This window comes from Microcaecilia unicolor, chromosome 3 (genome assembly GCF_901765095.1).
Source record: "Microcaecilia unicolor chromosome 3, aMicUni1.1, whole genome shotgun sequence".
NCBI classification, from domain to species: Eukaryota; Metazoa; Chordata; class Amphibia; order Gymnophiona; family Siphonopidae; genus Microcaecilia; species Microcaecilia unicolor.
The window spans coordinates 477718725-477737581 of record NC_044033.1 but is presented as its reverse complement, the minus strand read 5'-3'; the positions used below and the strand labels follow the sequence as shown (position 1 = coordinate 477737581).

The 18857-nt window shown below is 43.7% G+C and overlaps 1 protein-coding gene across 16 annotated transcripts in view; it reads right to left on the bottom strand.

Moving 5' to 3' along the window:
* Positions 1-18857, bottom strand: part of RIMS1 (regulating synaptic membrane exocytosis 1) — an 871728-nt gene that overhangs the window by 148008 nt on the left and 704863 nt on the right. For 12 of the 16 annotated variants that reach the window (XM_030199020.1, XM_030199021.1, XM_030199022.1 and 9 more), the window contains one exon: positions 1416-1651. The exons of 2 other annotated variants lie outside the window; for them this stretch is intronic. In XM_030199020.1, the coding sequence (XP_030054880.1) occupies positions 1416-1651 (236 nt within the window). The remainder of the gene's footprint in view (positions 1-1415; positions 1652-18857) is intronic. 2 more of the 16 variants (XM_030199030.1, XM_030199027.1) reach the window with 1 other exon arrangement.

Genomic DNA, 18857 nt, shown 5'->3' with positions numbered 1-18857 from the left:
TGGAAAAATTCCGCATTTTTAGGTATAACTTGTCTGGAATGTTTTTACGTTTGGGGAGCGTGCCAGGTGCCCTTGACCTGGATTGGCCACTGTCGGTGACAGGATGCTGGGCTAGATGGACCTTTGGTCTTTCCCAGTATGGCACTACTTATGTACTTATGTACTAACCCCCCTATTACAAAGCCACTCTAGCAGGTGCCATGTGCTAATGCCAACACAGCCCATTCACTTTCAATGGGTTGTGTTGGCATTGCTGCATGACAGCTGCTAATGTGGCTTAGTAAACAGGGGGGAAAGTATTACTGATTACCTGTGTTCCATATTCAGTGTACGTGGTGAGTGTTTTACTCATGTTCATGAGAATCAACGCAATTGATGCTGTCAAATTTCTGAACAGCACAACCTATTAACAACATGGCTTCCAAACAGATATGCCAAACATGTCCATTAAATCTCATCTTCATCCAAAATACATACCTTATATGTCTTTACTTTGAAACTATTCTATCAGTAGTGTACTACCTTATTAAAGCTGTCTAAAAACTCACACTGCCTTGAAAGAAGGGATTCTCTAGTTAGAAAGAATAAATTCAGTTTTATATTTTAGAATAATATATATTTTTACTTACCGTGAGCTTTGTGCTAACCTTGACTAGATGAACGAATGACTGCACTGTGCCAGGCTAACAGATTATTCTCAAGCTAAATATCCAAGGGGTACTTTAAGCTTCTATGCCTTGCTTTTTTTCATCAGCTTATTCTTGTGCTTTATTCTCTCTTTTTTGCTCCAGGTCACCCAAACATCAGGGTACAATCTCTATTTACTGAAATGTACTGACCTAATTTCTATGTATTCTCTATTGAGTAAATATGGTCTTTTTCTCTTGGCTACTAAAAACAAGTTCTGAAATGCATTACTGCATTTAAGATAATATTTTATTTTTAGCTACATTGATTTAGTTCAAAAGTACATCTAGCTACAGGCTTCTACAGTCATTCTTGCACATGCAAACATCTGTAAATCAAAGCATATAGAATGGGAACACACATTTATTCAATGAGCAGGACAGAGCTGGTTTTTATTTATTTTTTTCGCTTGCAGCTGGTAACATTCACTCTTTAGAGATGTCAATGATAAGGAAAATAATAGCTCTCAGGAAAACAATGACACCCCCCTCCCTACACACACACACACACACACACACACACACATACACACACACAAACATACGCATTACACACACTTCTTTTGTTCTATTTCTTTTAAAGAAAATTATAGATTTTTTTTTAAATATATGGCATATTCTCAAACACATGCTAGTGAGTGGCTCAGAAAATGCAGATTGGTATATGTAAGAACCTGGCCACATGAATCATTGCTATTTGCTGTAAATTGAACAAAGTACTCCACTCACCTGTTTGGCTAAGCTGGGATGTGCTTCTGCTTCTCCGAGATACTATGGCAACCACTTTGGCACTTAGGCTTGACCTTCTTTTCTTTCCACCTGTTCCAACCGTGCCAACAGCAGTGTCTGACTGGCTCCCATCATTATGCTCCAATTTGTAAATCTCTCCACTCATACTTGTGCTCTTTGTGATGGTTCTCCCTGAAGTCCCCATCCTTCTGCTTTGCATTTTGGGGGTAAACGAACTATATTTATAAAGTAAAAATATATAATATGTGCATACAAATTAGTGTCTGTGCATCGGTAGCCACAATGCAATGAAGTGATATTGCAAAAGTTTAGATTTAAAGAAGAAACTTGCTACATATAAATAGCTGGCATAATAAAACCAGTTGCTTCCTTTTATCCATCAAACTATATAGGGTCATGCTCCTCTTTCCTACTATAAGTTTGAAAATAATTTTTCTCTCCTAAATTAAAATGCTGAAGTATACAGGTGGAAGGTCATTTTTATAACTGGGTACCTATTTTAAAGGTAGACAAAATGTGTCTACTTGATAAAGAAAAGAAGGTGCCTTCTTTTCTTTATAATGTACTTGTGTAAGTGGTCCAAAATGTGCCTTAATGTATGGCAAAATCACTCACATAAAACCTAGGGCTTCTGTAAATGCCTGCCTCTACATAGTAACATAGTAGATGATGGCAGATAAAGACCTGTACGGTCCATCCAGTCTGCCCAACAAAATAACAAATGGCATACCTTATGCCATGGTAGCAAGATTGCACATAAATTATAGTATTTTAGAATTTTGCCCTGCCTATGCACCCCACAGTAAAAGTGTGTGCCATGCAAACAAGGTGTGCACTTTTACTCTGGTTGCTATTTTAAAAGGGGTCACATACATGCCTAACTCCCCACTTATGAACCTAAATGATGTGTGTTCTTAGGGCTGGATTCTATATAAAGCTTCTTAAATGTAGGCGCGTCAGAATAACGCACATAGCACTATTCTATAAACCTCATCTACAGTAAGGTGTGGTTTATAGAATAGCGCATATGCTGGAGGAATGAATGTACATTTAGGCGCAGCCATTTGTGCCACTGAAAACCTGGTATAAATGCTCGCACCTAAATATACACATGTTCCCCCAAATTCTATAAAAATGTACACAAGTGTGATTGACACCCCCAACATGCCTACTACATGACCATATCCCCTTTTCAGCTATGCATGTTGGAATTTACACAACCTCTTTTTAGAAAATGCCTAAAAAGGAGTGCATGTAAATTCCAATTATTGCCAATTAGTGATGATAATTGGTTGTTATTTGTCAATTATTATGACTAATTGGCTCATTACTCAATTGAGTAGCACGCATAAGTTGGCCACATGCAGAATTTAACACAAGCTACTTGCCATGCTTTACATAGAATCCAGCCCTTTCTGCCTAAAACTAGGTGGATCCTTATAAAATTATCCCCACCATGCCTGAATACCACAGCTATCTGTATAGTTAGGCAGAACACCCTAGCTCAGCCCCAGCATTATATGGATCATGCCAGAGCAGTCAGAGAAAATTTTCAGTGGAGTTGTCTATAAAGTGAACATAGTAAATGACGGCAGAAAAAGACCTGCATGGTCCATCCAGTCTGCCCAACAAGACAAACTCCTATGTGCTACTTTTTGTGTATACCCTACTTTGATTTGTACCTGTCCTCTTCAGGGCACAGACCGTATAAGTCTGTCCAGCACTATCCCCGCCTCCCAACCACCAGCCTCGCCTCCCACCACTGGCTCTGGCACAGACCATATAAGTCTGCCCAGCACTATCCTCGCCTCCCACCACCGGCTGGCTCTGCCACCCAAAATTAATGGATATGAGAATTATCCATATAGCACCAAAAAAGTGGTATTCTATAAGCCACACTTAAAGTTTATAAAATAGCACTTATGCCTGGGCGTAGCCATTTGCACCAACTGAAACGTGTTGCATATATATGCACCTAAATTGGGCCCATATCTCCCTTTATTCTATAAGAAAGCACATAAATGCTAGGAACGCCCCTGTTCTGCCCATGACCCTCCCATTTCCAAGCCCCCATTTTTTACTTACATGTAAAATTTAGGTGCAGATCCCGTGCCTAAATTTATGCATTAAGGGGGAGATTCTCTATATGGTGCCTAAAAGAAATCACACTGAAATCAGTGCCGACTAAACGTATTCTATAATCGGTACCTAGATTTAGGGGCCAGTTATAGAATACGCTTAGTTGATATTTCAGAGCTTAAATCTACACATATCCATTTACACACCAATGAAAATGTGGCATAAATCCCAGCGCATAGATTTAGGCGCACTGGGCCATATTTTATAACTAAGCATGTAAATTTTGGAGCGTCCTCGAAATGCCCATTGCCTTGTCCATAAACATGCCCCTTTTTGCCTGTACACATTAGAAGTTTGGCACACATTGTTACAGAATACACTTAGCAGGTTGTGCGCCTAAATTCTAATCAGTGCCAATTAATGCTCATTATTGCTTGTTAAGTGCTGTTATCAGGGTTCATTAGCTTGTTAAACTACGTACATTGTTATAGAATCCGCGCCAATTTTGGCACGGATCTCTAGGCATGCTATATAGAATCCAGGGGTAAAGGCCCTGTTTACAAACGTGTGTTAGTGTTTTTAGCATGCACTAAAAATTAGCATGCCCTAACTATGTAGATGCCCATAATATTTCTATGTGCGTCTACACAGTTAGCGCATGCTAAATATGCTAGTGTGCATTTGTAAACAAGGCCCTAAATTCCAATTAAATCTAATTAGTGCCAATAATTGCTTGTTAAAAAGCCAATTATTGGCAATAAATAGCTAATTACATTACGTGTGCAATTTTTGTCAACAGAATTAGGGGGATAGCATCAGCTGCAATGCGAGGCACCTCCATTTAAGTGCCCAAGGGTGGCGGGTTAGGAGTTTATTCTATAAAGGAAGGAAGGCACCTGCTTTCCTATATAGAATGTAAAGTTAGTCACCAAAATGGAGGCACAAGGAATACTACGAGTATAGAAGGGTAAATAGGGGACTAGTGTGGACAACAGGACACTTCCAAAACACAAGTGCATTGGAGGCTGTCATATATGAGATTTTTTTTATGGAAAGCCACTAAATGGCTCAATGCCACACCATGTTTCGGTAAAACTGCCTGCCTCAGGAGTCTTATTGTAAATATGAAACACAAATTCATCAAATAGCATGTCAGTACATCACAATGTTACTGAGATGGAGCAGTCTTGAAAAATACTTGGGACACACCTCGAAGAGAATATAGAGTCAGCCGATGACTGGCACTACCGAAAAGCGCACTGTGATGTCCTGATGTGCTATTTGATGTACTTGTGTTTTATATTTACAATAAGACTTCTGAGGCAGGCACTTCTGCAGAAACACAGTGCGTTGTTGAGTCGTTTAATGGCTTTCCATGAATAAATCTCATGCATGACAGCATCCGACTCCCTTGTGTTTCTAAAAGTGTCTTGTTGTCTACACTAATCCCCTGTTTACCCCTCCTTTATAGAATGCCAGTGTGACCTGATATATATGTGTCCAACACTTAGAAGCCTCCACTTAAACCAACTATAGAACTGGTGTAAATGCTAATGCCTATGTGTAACAGGAACCAGGGGCCTAGCCAGACTTCGGCGGGAGGGGGGTCCAGAGCCCGAGGTGAGGGGGCACATTTTATCCACCCCCGGCACTGCTGACCCCCCCACTACCATTGTCGACCCCCCCAGTGCCGCCACAAACTTTGACCCCCCTGCCACGACCCTCTCGACCCCCCCTCCCGTCGCCAACTCTACCCTGCCGTCGCCTACCTTTGCTGGCAGGGGACCCCAACCCCCACCAGCCGAGGTCCTCTTCTTCCTTCGTTCTGTTTCTGAATCTGGCGTCCTGCACCTTGTACGTGCAGGGCGTCAGACTCACAGAAACAGAACAATGCCTTGCGATCTGCAGGGCTTCATTCTGTTTCTGTGAGTCTGACGTCCTGCACGTTGTATGTGCAGGACGTCAGGCTCAGAAACAGAATGAACGAAGAAGAGGACCTCAGCTGGCGGGGGCTGGGGTCAACCACCAGCAAAGGTAGCAGATGGTGACGGCGGGTTGACACCGGGAGGGGGGTCCAGAGGGTCATCGGCAGGGGGTCCAGGGCCAAATCTATGGGGGCCCAGGCCCCCGTGGCCCCACATAGCTATGCCCCTGGCAGGAACACATGTAACTTACAGTACTCTGTAAGTTACATTCATGGTAGAATCCTCCCATGTTTCTCCCCCATCTATGTCCCCCTTGTACTTGAACTATACAAATTATGAACACTGGTAGAGAATCGTGCAAGCATATATGTTTGTAAGTGTGCATGTAAAGCATGTGTAAATGTTGTTGCCTAAGTTACAGAACTGTTGACCTATTTTTTTTTTGTAAAAATATACTGGGGTCAAACCAGGGCTGGCTTAACCTGTCTAGATCAATTAGATCCAGATCATATCTCCCCTGGCCATACACACATACAAAATGTATCCAGTAAATTCCTCACATGTGATAACAGTGCAGGAATAGTTATGTACAGTTTGCTCACTTTGAACTCAGAGACTTATTAGCCCCATAGCTGATCATATTTTAAAAAGTGATTGACCTTATTACCATGTCGGCAGTCAAGACAGGAGAATCTAGTTACTGCCACTTGATTGGCCCTCCCTCTATTCTTCAGGTCAATTCTTGGCAAAACATCTTGGGAATAATTGTAAACTTTTAATCTAGATATTAAGTGGCACCAGACATATAGCTATTGCCACCAAACATGTAAGTATAAATTATACATTTAAATATACATATATAAATATATAGAATATCTGAACATCTACATATAAACAATGGGGACAATTCTGTAATGGGCACCTCCAATTAAGCGCCCACAGCAGGGGCTTAGCCAGATAGCCAATTTTGGGTGGGCCTGAGCCCAAGGTGGGTGGGCATGGAATTCCCCCCCCCCCCCCCCCGAGCCCCTCCAGTTTGCTCTTCTCTCCACCCCTCCCTGCCCACAAACCCCAAATATTAAATACTTGAGCTGGTGGGGTCCCTAAACTCTGCCAGCTGAAGATTTCCTACTACTACTTGAGCAGCCAGCACTCTTCCAAATGGCAGCCGGCAGCACTTGCCTCAAACTGATTCTGCTGCCAGCAGGCTATGCATGCTCATTGCTTTTGCATGTGTGAAAACTGAGCATGTACAGAAAGGCCGGTCTTAGTGTCAGCTCAAGGCAAGTGCTGCTGGCTGACATTTGGAAGAGCACTGGCTGCCCAAGGACAGAAAATCTTCAGCTGGCAAGGTTTGGGAATACCCACCAGCCATAGCAAGAGTGTCACAATTCTGGGTGGGCCTGACTCCAAAGTGGGTGGGCCCTGGCCCACCTGTGGCTACGCCACTGGCCCACAGACTGCGCAGTGGGATCCTATCCTATAATGGAACCTGAGCGCTTAGGTTCTGTTACAGAATACTAGTGTAACCTAATATCTCCAAGCCTAACATTTACAAAAGACCACAGAATTAGCATTAAGTATGGGTGCCAAAATGCAAAGCTTTCCCTGTAAGTTACAGACATAGTTTGGACCCACCCATGTTCCACCCCTGTGCACACTCCCCCTGCATTATATGATATGTAAGTTAGGTATACTAATGCTTAGGTAGAATATGGACAATTATGTGCACATGTGTGCACATGCACACATCAGTGTTAGTATTCTATACATTTATGCATGTAACATGCACTAAATGTAAATGCCCTGTTATAGAGTTGCCCTTTATATTTATAAGACCCCAAATATTGGTGCTATTTGTATAAGTTATATATTTGGTTCAGTTGGTCCGATGTTATACCTTGTTTTCCGACAGTTTGAGTCAAATACCCAGTGTACCTGAATGTAACTCACCTTGAGCTACTACTGAAAAAGGTGTGAGCAAAAACTAAATAAATAAAAATGTATAATCTTCACAGATAGGGCCAGATTCTATATTTGGCATTAAAAAAAACCAGCGCTGAAAAAACACGCTTAGTACTATTTTATAAACATCATCTAAAGTTAGGCGCGGTTTATAGAATACGTGTAGTGGCTGTCCCGTGACTAAAATTTAGGTGCAGCCATTTATGCCAATTAAAACCTAGTGTAAATGTCCATGTTTTATTTAGGCATGAATTGGGCAAATTTGCGTACATTTTAGGATTGCCCATGACCTTCCCATGCCCCTTCCATAGCCACATCCCCTTTTGTGATCCACACATTATTATTTATGTGCACCACTTTACAGAATACACTTAGTTGTGTGCGTAAATTCTAATTAGTGTTAATTAGTGTTGCTTGTTAATGGTCAATTATCGGTGTTGATTAGCTTGTTAAATAATTGAATTGTATGGGCAAATTGGCTATGCACACTGATTTGCACACGTAACTTTAGTCAACACGTGCCTCTTTTATCAAGCCACACTAGCAGTTCCCATGCGGCAGTGCAGACGGAGCCCATTCAAAGTGAATGGGCTTTGTGGGCATTACCACACCAGGTTCCGCTAGTGCAGCTTGATAAAAGAGGTCTAATATATAGAATCTACACCATTACCATAGCACTTATGGCTGAAGGGGGGCAACTAGATGTGGGTACAGTGGGTTTTGGGGGCAGTTTGGAGGGCTCCCATTTACCACCACAAGTGTAACAGGTAGGGGGGGTGGGCCTGGGTCCACCTGGCTGAAGTCCACTGCACCCACTAACAACTGCTCCAGGGACCTGCATACTGCTGTGATGGAGCTGAGTATGACATTTGAGGCTGGCATACAGGCTGGAAAAAATGTTTTTTTGTGTGTGTTTCAATTTGTTTAATGATTTTAACTTTTAACAAGAATACACTTGTTAATAAAATACAGCCATAATACATTACATAGAAATTAACCATATATTTTAAAGGAAATAACTCATAGAAGTACTAAATACTTCTCAATATAGTCCAAATACATTGCAACATAAAATTATTTGCTTCCTTAGACCCCATAAGTTGAGGAGGCGAAAAGAGTAAGAGAAGAATATATACAATAATTCGCCAAAAAATAACAAGTGGCGTAATATTCCCATAATTTACATTATTACAGCTGTTTAGAATCCAGAAAAGACTTTAGGCTATCAGGTGAATAAAAGGTGTATTTAACCTGACCCAATCTAATAAGGCATTTACACGGATAGGCAAGGAAAAACATCCCTCCAATCTCAGCAGTTCTTGATTTTAATGCCAAGAAGGCTTTCCTTCTCTGTTCAGTTGATTTTGTAACATCAGGAAAAATCTGCACTTTAATACCACCAAAACAGGTTCTTAAGTTCTTAAAATAAAGCTTCATTATGTTGTTTAAATCCTGTTCAAATATTAAAGACACAATCAAAGTGGACCGTTCTGTTGAGTCATCCAGCGATAGCTCAAGTATAACTGAAATATTAGCAAGATCCAAATTAGCATGATGAATTTCTTGATTTTTCCCAATCTCTCCTTTAGGAGTAGAAATATAGTATAATTTGTTAACTGGTGGAATTGCTTCCAAAGGCATTTTCAATACTTCAGTCAAGTATCTTTTAAATAAATCTAGCGGAGTAATCCCTAGGAGTTTGGGAAAGTTCAATAGACGTAGGTTTAATATTCTATTAAAGTTTTCAATATATTCCATTCTTCTCCGAATATCAAGATTATCTTTCACCACATTTATTTTAAATTCTTGGAGCGAGTCTACATTCTTTTGAATATTAACTACTTTCCCAGCTATTTCTTCTTTTATCCGGTCTACCTTTGAATTTAGCTCTTGAAATTTATTATTAAAGTTACTGACTTCACCCGAAGTTTGCTGTAAAGTCACATCCATCTCATTCAACTTTGCCCAAATCATTTCAAGATTTACCTCCTTCATTCTCACCGAGGCTCCTGCCTATAGACTCAGCGTCTTCCTTAGCGTTTCCCGACCCTCACTGTGTGTTCCACCCGCAACGCTTCCGGTAGGGCGGTGCATCACATCGGGATCCGTCGTCGACGCTGGGCAGGGAGGTCTTGTAATCAAAGGTGGAGAGAGAGATGTTTCCTCTCCCAGCAGGGCCTCCGCTTCCCCAGGAGCCCCGCTATGGGATCCTCATCTCTATTTGGTTGGGAAACCGGTACGAAAAAGCAGTCAAGTCCGATCTGGGTCGAGGAGGGAGTCGAGGTAGGTGAGGGAACTAACTGCGTCGATCCCTTCTGTTTGGTATGGGGCATTATATCAGCAGGAATTATTTCCCCAGTTCGATCCTCGGAGACGCTTCTCCACGCAACCTGTTACGCTGCCATCTTGAATCGCCTTGGCCTTTTTGGAAAAAAATGGTTTTTAACGTTGTTTTTTTGGGTGGGAGGGGGTTAATGACCACTAGGGGAGTCAGGGGTGGTCATCCCCGATTCCCTCCGGTGGTCATCTGGTCATTTAGGGCACTTTTTTGGGACTTGTTCGTGGGAAAAAAGGTCCAAAAAAAGTGACCCAAATTCGCTCTAAAAATGCCTTTCTTTTTTCGATTAACGGCTGAGGACGCCCATCTCTCCTCGGCCGATAAACACGCCCCAGTCCCGCCTTCACTACGCCTCCGACACACCCCCGTCAACTTTGGCCGTTTCCACGACAGATTGCAGTTGAAGACGCCTAAAATTGTTTTTCGATTATACCGAATTGGGCGCCCACGGGAGAAAGATGCCCATCTCCCAATTTGGGTCGAAATATGGGCGTCTTTCTCTTTCAAAAATAAGCTGGAAGTGTGCCTGGTAGTAGAGCTTTATGTTGCTCAGATGACATGAGAATCAGAATATCTTTTGTTTAGTGACTTCCAAGGAGGAATGTCCTACCTGCAGTGGCGTACCAAGGGGGGGGGGGGCGGTGGGGGTGGTCCGCCCCGGGTGCACGCCGCTGGGGGGTGCCGCGGCACCTGCCTGGCTCTGAGTTGGCTATCGTCGCTTGTTCGCTGCAGCTCCCTCTGCCCCGGAACAGGTTACTTCCTGTTCCGGGGCAGAGGGAGCTGCAGCGAACGAGCGAAGTCAGCAAACTTTTCGGAGCCGACAGGCACGCGCAGCGGCACTCCCCCCAGCGGCGTGCACCCGGGGGGGTGTCATTTCGCCAAGGGGGGGAGGTGTCATTTCGCCGGGGGGGGGGGCACTGCACCCGGGGGGAGGGCATCGGCAATCCGCCCCGGGTGCCATGCAGGCTAGGAACGCCACTGCCTACCTGTCAGATGACATGAGAATCAGAATATTTTTGTTTAGTGACTTCCAAGGAGGAATGTCCTACCTGTTGTTGGTAAGAGGTTGGAGTTTTGTGGATACAGAGAATGTTTACATTTAACTCAATAGATCAGCTATTGACTAAAGGTCTTTGGAAATTTAAGCATCGCTCTGCCCCAATCCAGCTACTCTGCCCAGAAATTGCAGAGTAGCTGGTACATACCAGCTTCCTTATAATCCATACATACCAGCTTCCTTTTTTTTTTTTTTTCAATATTTATTTATTAAGGTTTTTAAACAATTACATATTGACAACCTCTTTATAACAGTCATGTATCATATACAGAATGTTTGAACTTCAAAAACAAGTAGCGGTATATCCCTGGTCCTCCCCCCCTTGTCCCGTCCCCTAAACCCCCCTCCCCCCATGTTACCAGTGGAATATCATCATATGAGGACTGTGTTATAGCAGTCACAGTCTTGGTATAATCAGTTTAGGTGCATCCAAGTCTATCCCATTTTGTGATCGCCAGACTCGATATTGTTCCCACTGTAAGTTAAATTTTGTTACATGTCCCAATCGTATAGCTGTCATTTTGGACATTTGGTAGAGGTAGTCCATCTTGTGTATCACCTTTATCACTGGTGGAGCCAGCTGGCTTTTCCATGCTGATGCCAGTGTGATTTTTCCCGCTACCATCCAAATTGTTGTGAGCCTGTGCACCGCCAGCCGTACTCCCGGGGGTCTGATGTGTAGCAGACAAATCTCCGGTTTAGTAGGGTATCTTACCCCGGTCACTATAGCAAATATGTCCAATAGTTCTATCCAGTATGCTTGAATCTTAGGACAGGACCACCAGATGTGTAGCATATCTCCCACCATTGAGCAATTTCTCCAACACTGTGCAGACCCCTGTCCATACATTTTTACCAGTCTCTGTGGCGTGTAGTACCACTGATATAGTATCTTATAACTATTTTCAATCATTGAGCTAGATATGGAAACCCGCAACAAGTGATTCAATGCTTTTTCCCACTGTGTGTAGTCTATGGTAATCTGCAAGTTTCGTTCCCATCGTTGTATGTAATATAGTATGGGTCCCTTGTCATTAAGCAGTGTGGCATATATGCGAGAGATACACCCCCTGTGACTTCCCACTCTCATTGCTCTTTCTAGGGTCGTTTCTTCTATGAGTAATTCTGTTTTGGCTCTCTTATTTATATAGTCTCTAATGCGAGTGTAATGGAACAGATGTGAGGGTGGTAGCCCATAATCTTCCTGTAGTTCTACGAATGAGAATACCTGACCCTCATCCCATAGCTGGCCCAGTGTGTTCAAACCTCTCTTCTCCCATTGTCTGTATATTAAATTATCCATTCCCAGTGGACACCCTGGGGCCGTTTTTATTGCCATTTGGTGGAAACAACAGCGATTAGGAAGATACTTCCCCCTTATGGCCAACCAGGTCTGCAATGGATATTGCACCGCTGGGGGGGCTCTCTTAATATATGCCCGTAATTGGCCCTTTGGTATCCACAGTAAAGAGCCCAGATTGTTTAGTCCCATCCATTGTTGCTCCATCTGGAACCATGCTTTTGTACTGCCAGCACTCCATCCCGCCAGCACCCGCAGCTGTGCCGCCTGATGGTATAGCATGAAATTTGGCACTCCCATACCTCCCAATTTCTTGGGCTGATATAGTACAGCTGCCTTCACTCTGGGCGGTTTATGTTGCCAAATATATGCGAAAACCTTCCGTTTGAGTTGTCTAAAGAACCCCCTCGGCATCGGTAGGGGCAGTGCAAGAAATAAATATAGCAATTTGGGTAGGATCATCATTTTTATCGCTGCCACTCGCCCCAGCCAAGATAGTTCTAGGCCCTCCCATCTGTCTAGATCTTCAAATAGTTCCCTAATCTTCTTTGGAAAATTGGCTTGATATAGATCTGTCAATTTGGGTGTTAAGTGTACTCCTAAATATTTAAGTGATCTCGTGACCCATTTAATCGGGAATTGTTGTCGTATTGAAGCTTCCTCTCTCAATGTTAATCCCAGCCCTAAGGCTTCTGATTTGTCCATATTCACTCGAAACCCAGAGCATTTGCCATATTGGTGTAGTTCCTGCATTATCTGGGGCATGGAGTCGCTCGGGTCCACTAGGGTTAGTAGAATATCGTCGGCGAACAACATGATTTTATGTGTCGTATCCCCCACCGTGATGCCATGTATATATGGGTCCTGTCGGATATGTTGGGCTAGTGGCTCCATTGTCAAAGCGAACAATAGTGGTGATAAGGCACAGCCCTGGCGTGTCCCGCGTTCTAATGTTATCGGGTCTGAACTTTTCCCGTTGATCCTCAAGGCAGCCATTGGCCTGGTGTAAATCAGTTGAAGCCATGTTATAAAACGACCTGTAAATCCCATATGTTTTAAAACCTTAAACATGAAACCCCAGCTAACCCGATCAAACGCCTTTTCGGCATCCAGCGAGAGAAGTAACATAGGTTGTCGGGTATTTCGTGCCTCGTGGATCAAGTGGAGTGCCCTCCTAATGTTATCAGTTGCTTGTCTGCCTGTGATAAATCCCGCCTGATCCTCCCGTACCAGCTTCGGCATTAGCTTTTGTAATCTCTTGGCTAGTATTTTGGTGAAGATTTTATAGTCAGTACCTAGAAGGGAGATTGGGCGGTAAGAACCGCAAAATTGTGGATCTTTCCCTGGTTTGTGGAGGACCACTAGATCCGCCAATCTCCAAGAGTGAGATAGTTCCCCCTGGAGTTCCAACTCGTTAAATGCCCGAACTAGCAGGGGGATCAGCAGTTTGCTATATCGTTTGTAGAATTTGTTTGTGAACCCGTCTGGCCCCGGTGCTTTCCCATTAGGTAGATCTTTAATTGCCCATGTCACTTCGTCATGTGTAATGGGGGCTGAGAGCATCTCCTCCTCTAGTGGTGTTAATTGTGTAAGCTTGGCTTGCGCTAGGTATCTCTCGGATTCCTGCGGATCCGAGTTTTCCTCGGCTTGATAGAGTGTTGTGTAGAAATTAGTGAAGGCTGTCCGAATATCTTCTCGTGTGGTGCATATTTTCCCCGCTTTGTCATGAATGGCCGTGATATGAGTGTTGGAAGACCATTTTTTCAACTTAAATGCCATTAGCCGAGAGGACTTGTTCCCATATTCATAGTATGCCTGCCTCACCCGTTGGAGTTGTTCTGCTATCTCTGCCATCTGGATTTCCCTGAGTTCCATCCTCAATGCATGTATGCGGTGTTGTATTTTCTCCTTATCTCTCTGGCGGGTTTCTTGTGCACTGAGGGCTGTCAGCTCTGTGTGTATTTGTTGGGTCCTTACTCGTGCTTGGCGTGCAAGATGTATCTGTAGAGCTATTATTCTTCCCCTTATCACTGCCTTGCAGCCCTCCCATAATATTCCTGATGTCACCTCTCCATTATCATTAAGAGTGATGTAATCTTTAATGGCCATTTCTAGGCTGGCAGCGACGGCCGAATCTGCTAGTAATTTGTCATTGAATCGCCACTGCGGCGCCTCCGGGCTTGAAACCCTCAGCTTCACCTCTAGCACTATTGGTGTGTGGTCCGACCATGTTCTCGGGTGTATCTGAATATCTATGATATCAGTCATTAGGGTTGGTGGGCCCATCCAGAAATCTATGCGAGAGTATGAGTTGTGAACTGCCGAATAGAATGTGTATCCTCTCGTTTGGGGGTTTCTATGTCGCCAGATGTCCACTAGATGCCATTGCCTCATGAATTTGTGGAGCTGGGACCGAGCAGAGTGCGAGTAGCTAACCCCTTGTGTGGTGTTATCTAGAGTTGGGTGTAGCGTCAGGTTGAAGTCCCCACCTATTAATAGGGTACCTATTATGTGCTGGGGGAGGAGCGCTGACAGTTCCAGATAGAATGCACCCTGCTGATCATTAGGTGCATATATGTTTAGGAGCGTGAGTGTTTCCCCCTCCACTTGTACTATCATTAACAGATATCTACCCTTTTTGTCCCTGATCACTCTATGGACCCGCCATGAATATTTTTGGGATAACATGATCATGACCCCATTCTTTTTCTTTTCTAGTAGGTTGGATGCACAAAATACCTGTTGCTGTCTTGTATTTTGACAGAACCGCTCAGCTGACTGTAACAAATGGGTCTCTTGAATGAATGTTATGTCTGCTTTTAGGCGTTGTACTTCTTTAAACATGAGTTGGCGTTTACCTGGGGAATTAAGGCCCTTTACATTTAGGGTCATACATTTAACCACACTCATCTAATTTGTGAGAGTGTCCCCCTTAACTTTGATCCCTGCATTGTCTTCCAGATTATCCCCTCTTGATATGTTTTTTTTTTTTCCCTCCCCTTCATGTGGTGTTTAAATATTGTCAGTTTTTTCCCACCAGTAACCCCCTTACCCTCCCTCCCTTCTTGAAGACATCCTCGTGTCATAAACATAAGGGTGTCTAGAAGGATAATGACCCACCCCTCTAATTATCAACTTTGAATACCTGGGCCCCACAACATTAACTTATACATTGCTAATTGCATATCCTAGCTATATCTCCTTTCCGCACTAAGTAGTGCATTCTTAACAACAGCAACTCAACACAGTTCAATTACATAGTCACCAAGTTGCGGCTTGCATCTGGGTTCCGATGCCAAGGGTATAGGCTTTGTTTATTTCTTTACTCTGGCGTCCATTTTTGTTAATTGCTTGTCTGATTGTTGGCGTTGTAGTCTGCCTTTTCCCGCGACGACTCTCTGCCAACGTGGTTTATCACCGGTCGTGGGTAGATGTTTCTTTGATGCAGTAGTTTCTCCTTGTGGTCCTTCTTCTGGGAATATTTCCGCCACATCCTCTATATTTCGTACTTGGTATTGTTTCCCTTCTTTGTAGAATCGTAGCACGAACGGGTGGCCCCATCGATATTTGATGCCCTTGTCAGTCAGAAATTTAGTGAAAGGTTTGAGCTCTGCTCTTCTTTTCAATGTGGCTGCGGCTAGGTCCTGGTAGCATTCTATATGGTAGGTGTCCCATTGGAATCCAGGTGTTGATCGTGAGGCTCTCATAATTTGTTCCTTTAGTTTAAAGTCATTAAAGCAGGCGATTATATCTTTTGGACGATTATTTATGGTGTTTCCTAGGGCTCTATGTGCCCGTACAAGTTGGATTGTTGCTGGTTCTTTAGATATCTGAACTTCTTTCAGTAGGGCGCTTGCAATGCTCTGTACTGTTGTTTCACAATCATTGTACAATGGCGTATCTGGAAGGCCGCGGAACCTCACATTGCAGCGTCGACTCCGGTTCTCGAGGTCTTCTACTTTGTCCCATATTTGCATTGTTTCCAGTTTAGCCTCCCTCATCTGGGAATCTATTGCCTGTATTAATTCTGTTTGTTCGTCGATGCGATCTTCTGTCTCTGCGACTCTGATGCCCAGCGCGCCTATTTCCCCTCGGAGCTCTGCTCCCAGTGCCACGAGGTCTGCTCGCACTGCGGCGATAATTTCAGTTTTTATTTCTTGTAGCCACCCGCGGATCTCGTGCATATGAGTTTCTTCTGGGTTGTGTCCCTCTCCCGTTATAAAAAGTGGCGGGGAGAGCAGCGGGGGACTACCTTCTCGAGAGCTGATCGGTGCTTGCTCGGGGGATGGCGCGCTCATGTTCGCCGCTGGGCCCGTGTACGCGAAAGCTTGTAAGTCGATCGGGTTCGTTTTTGATTTTGACATGGATCGCTTACCCTTGGCTTCCGGTGCTGTTTCCATGCAATTGCTTATTATTTTTATGCGCTCGTGTCTCCGTGGGTGTCCTGATAGCGTGAGGCTGATCGGAGCTCGTGGCTCAGGCAGCCATTTCAAGGGATGACGTCACTTCCCCCCCCCATACCAGCTTCCTTTTAATCGACAAATGAAATAGTTTGTATATAGGGGTAAGTTCACATCTGGCTGTGGCCTCACTCACTTCTGGTCATGACCCCACCCCTAGTTCCACTTCCTTTTTGTCTACAAATTATGCCCTGATAATACTGATATTGTAATCCACCTGGGGACAAATGATCTCACCATCAATTGCAAGTTTGGAGCACAGAGAGCACTCCAGAGGCTTGGGGAGGGACTTGGTTCAGACTGCAGCTTGTTCTGAAATTATCCCTACATATGGGAAGGGAGAGGAAATTCAATAAGTTGCTTGAAGCTTGTTGTAAAGAAGAAGTTTTAGATATATAGTGGCATGGCCGTGGCCATGCACCCGCATCCAGACTCATCTTTCCTTCCGGTGATCAGGCTCTACAGTTTCCCCAAATTTCCTCCTCCCTGCACTGATGCCTCTGCTGCCAGCTTCCCTGTGTTCCAAGCCTCACTCTGATGCCACAGGATTCTAGCCTCATTCCAGGGACTATTCAAACCTCACTCTGGTGTTTCAGCAGTCTAGCCCTGATGCCCTGCTGCTTCCTTCAGTGTGGTCCAAGCTTCATTCCCAGGCACCAGAGACCATGACATCATCAGTGAGGGTCCTTATAAGGAACCATGGTACAATCAGGCATTGCCTTCACAAAATTTGCTCTTCTGCAGCTCTGTTCCTGAGTTCCAGTCTGTAGGTGTTCCTGAGTTTCAGTCCATAGTTCTGTTCCTGAATTCCAGTGCACAGCTCTGTTCCTGAGTTCCAGTCCACAGCTCTGTTCCTGAGTTCCAGTCTTCGGCTTCTCCAGAATTCCAGTCTATAGATCTGTTCCAAATTTCCAGTCTCCTGATTTCCAGCCTTTATCTCTGTGGTTCATCTGCCGGATATCCGTTATCCAATCTGGTCTGGAGATGAATTTGTTTGTCATCCTTGGAGTTCCCCTACCTCCAAGGTTTGAAGTCAATGACAGCCCAAGGGCTCATATTGGGACAGACACCCAGAATCGTAACACAAAGGAGGATGGGGCAGTATGTGGGAAAATAACAGGCTATACTGTTAGGATGGGCTACATCTTTCTGTGATATGAAAAAGGATCCTTGGGGAGAAAATCAGTTTGTATGTTTCTAGACATTTAAATTAGAGATCGGGGGGTGACAAAAAGAAGCAAGGGAATTCAGAAACTCACCCCAGGAAAACCACGATGGCAGTGGAGATAATAATAACACAGAAAACAATCTAAATGTAATTAATAACACATTGAAAGCAATGAGAACAAATGCTCATAGTCTAAGTAAAAAGGTTCAAGATTTCCGAGCTCTGATGTACGAAGAAGACTTGGATATTGTCGCTATTACAGAGACATGGTTCAATGATTCCCATGAATGGGTGTGACCATACCAGGCTATAATCTTTTTAGGAAAGATGGGAAGGGCCAAAGAGGTGGAGTGGCAATGTATATGAAAAATAATATCAGGGCAATTCCTTATCAGACTGGGAGACTGGGTATCCAAATGGAAGATGATGTTTAATGTGAACAAGTACAAAGTGATGCATGTGGGAAACAGGAACCCAAACTATAGTTACGTGAAGCAAGGTTCCACATTAGGAGTCACCAACCAGGGAAGGGATCGAGGTGTCATTGTTGATGATACATTGAAACCCTCTGCTCAGTGTGCAGTGGCAGCTAAGAAAGAAAACAGAATGATAGGTATGGAATGGAAAACAAAAATGAGGATATTATGATTCCTTTGTATCACTCCATGGAGTTGAATGCACCTTGAATACTGTGTGTAATTCTGGTCACCGCATCTCAAAAAAGATAATGGAATTAGAAAAGGTACAGAGAAGGGCGACAAAACGATAAAGGGGATGGGATGACTTCCTATGAGGAAAGGCTAAAGGGGCTAAAGCTCTTCAGCTTGGAGAAAAGATGGCTGAGGGGAGATATGATAGAGGTCTACAAAATAATGAGTGAAGTAGAGTGGAACAGGTAGACGAAGATCTCTTGTTTTTTTAGAACTAGGAGCACACAATGAAGCTACAAAGTAGCAAATTTGGAAGTAGTAAAAATGGAAGCACAGTGGTCCATGCTGAAAGCTGTTATAAACATGGCAACAGATCTTTATACAAGGAAGATAAACAAGAGAAACAGGAAGCCTATATGGTTTTCCAAACAAGTGGCTGAAAAAATAAGGGCAAGAGAGGCTTTGTTAAAAAAAAAAGG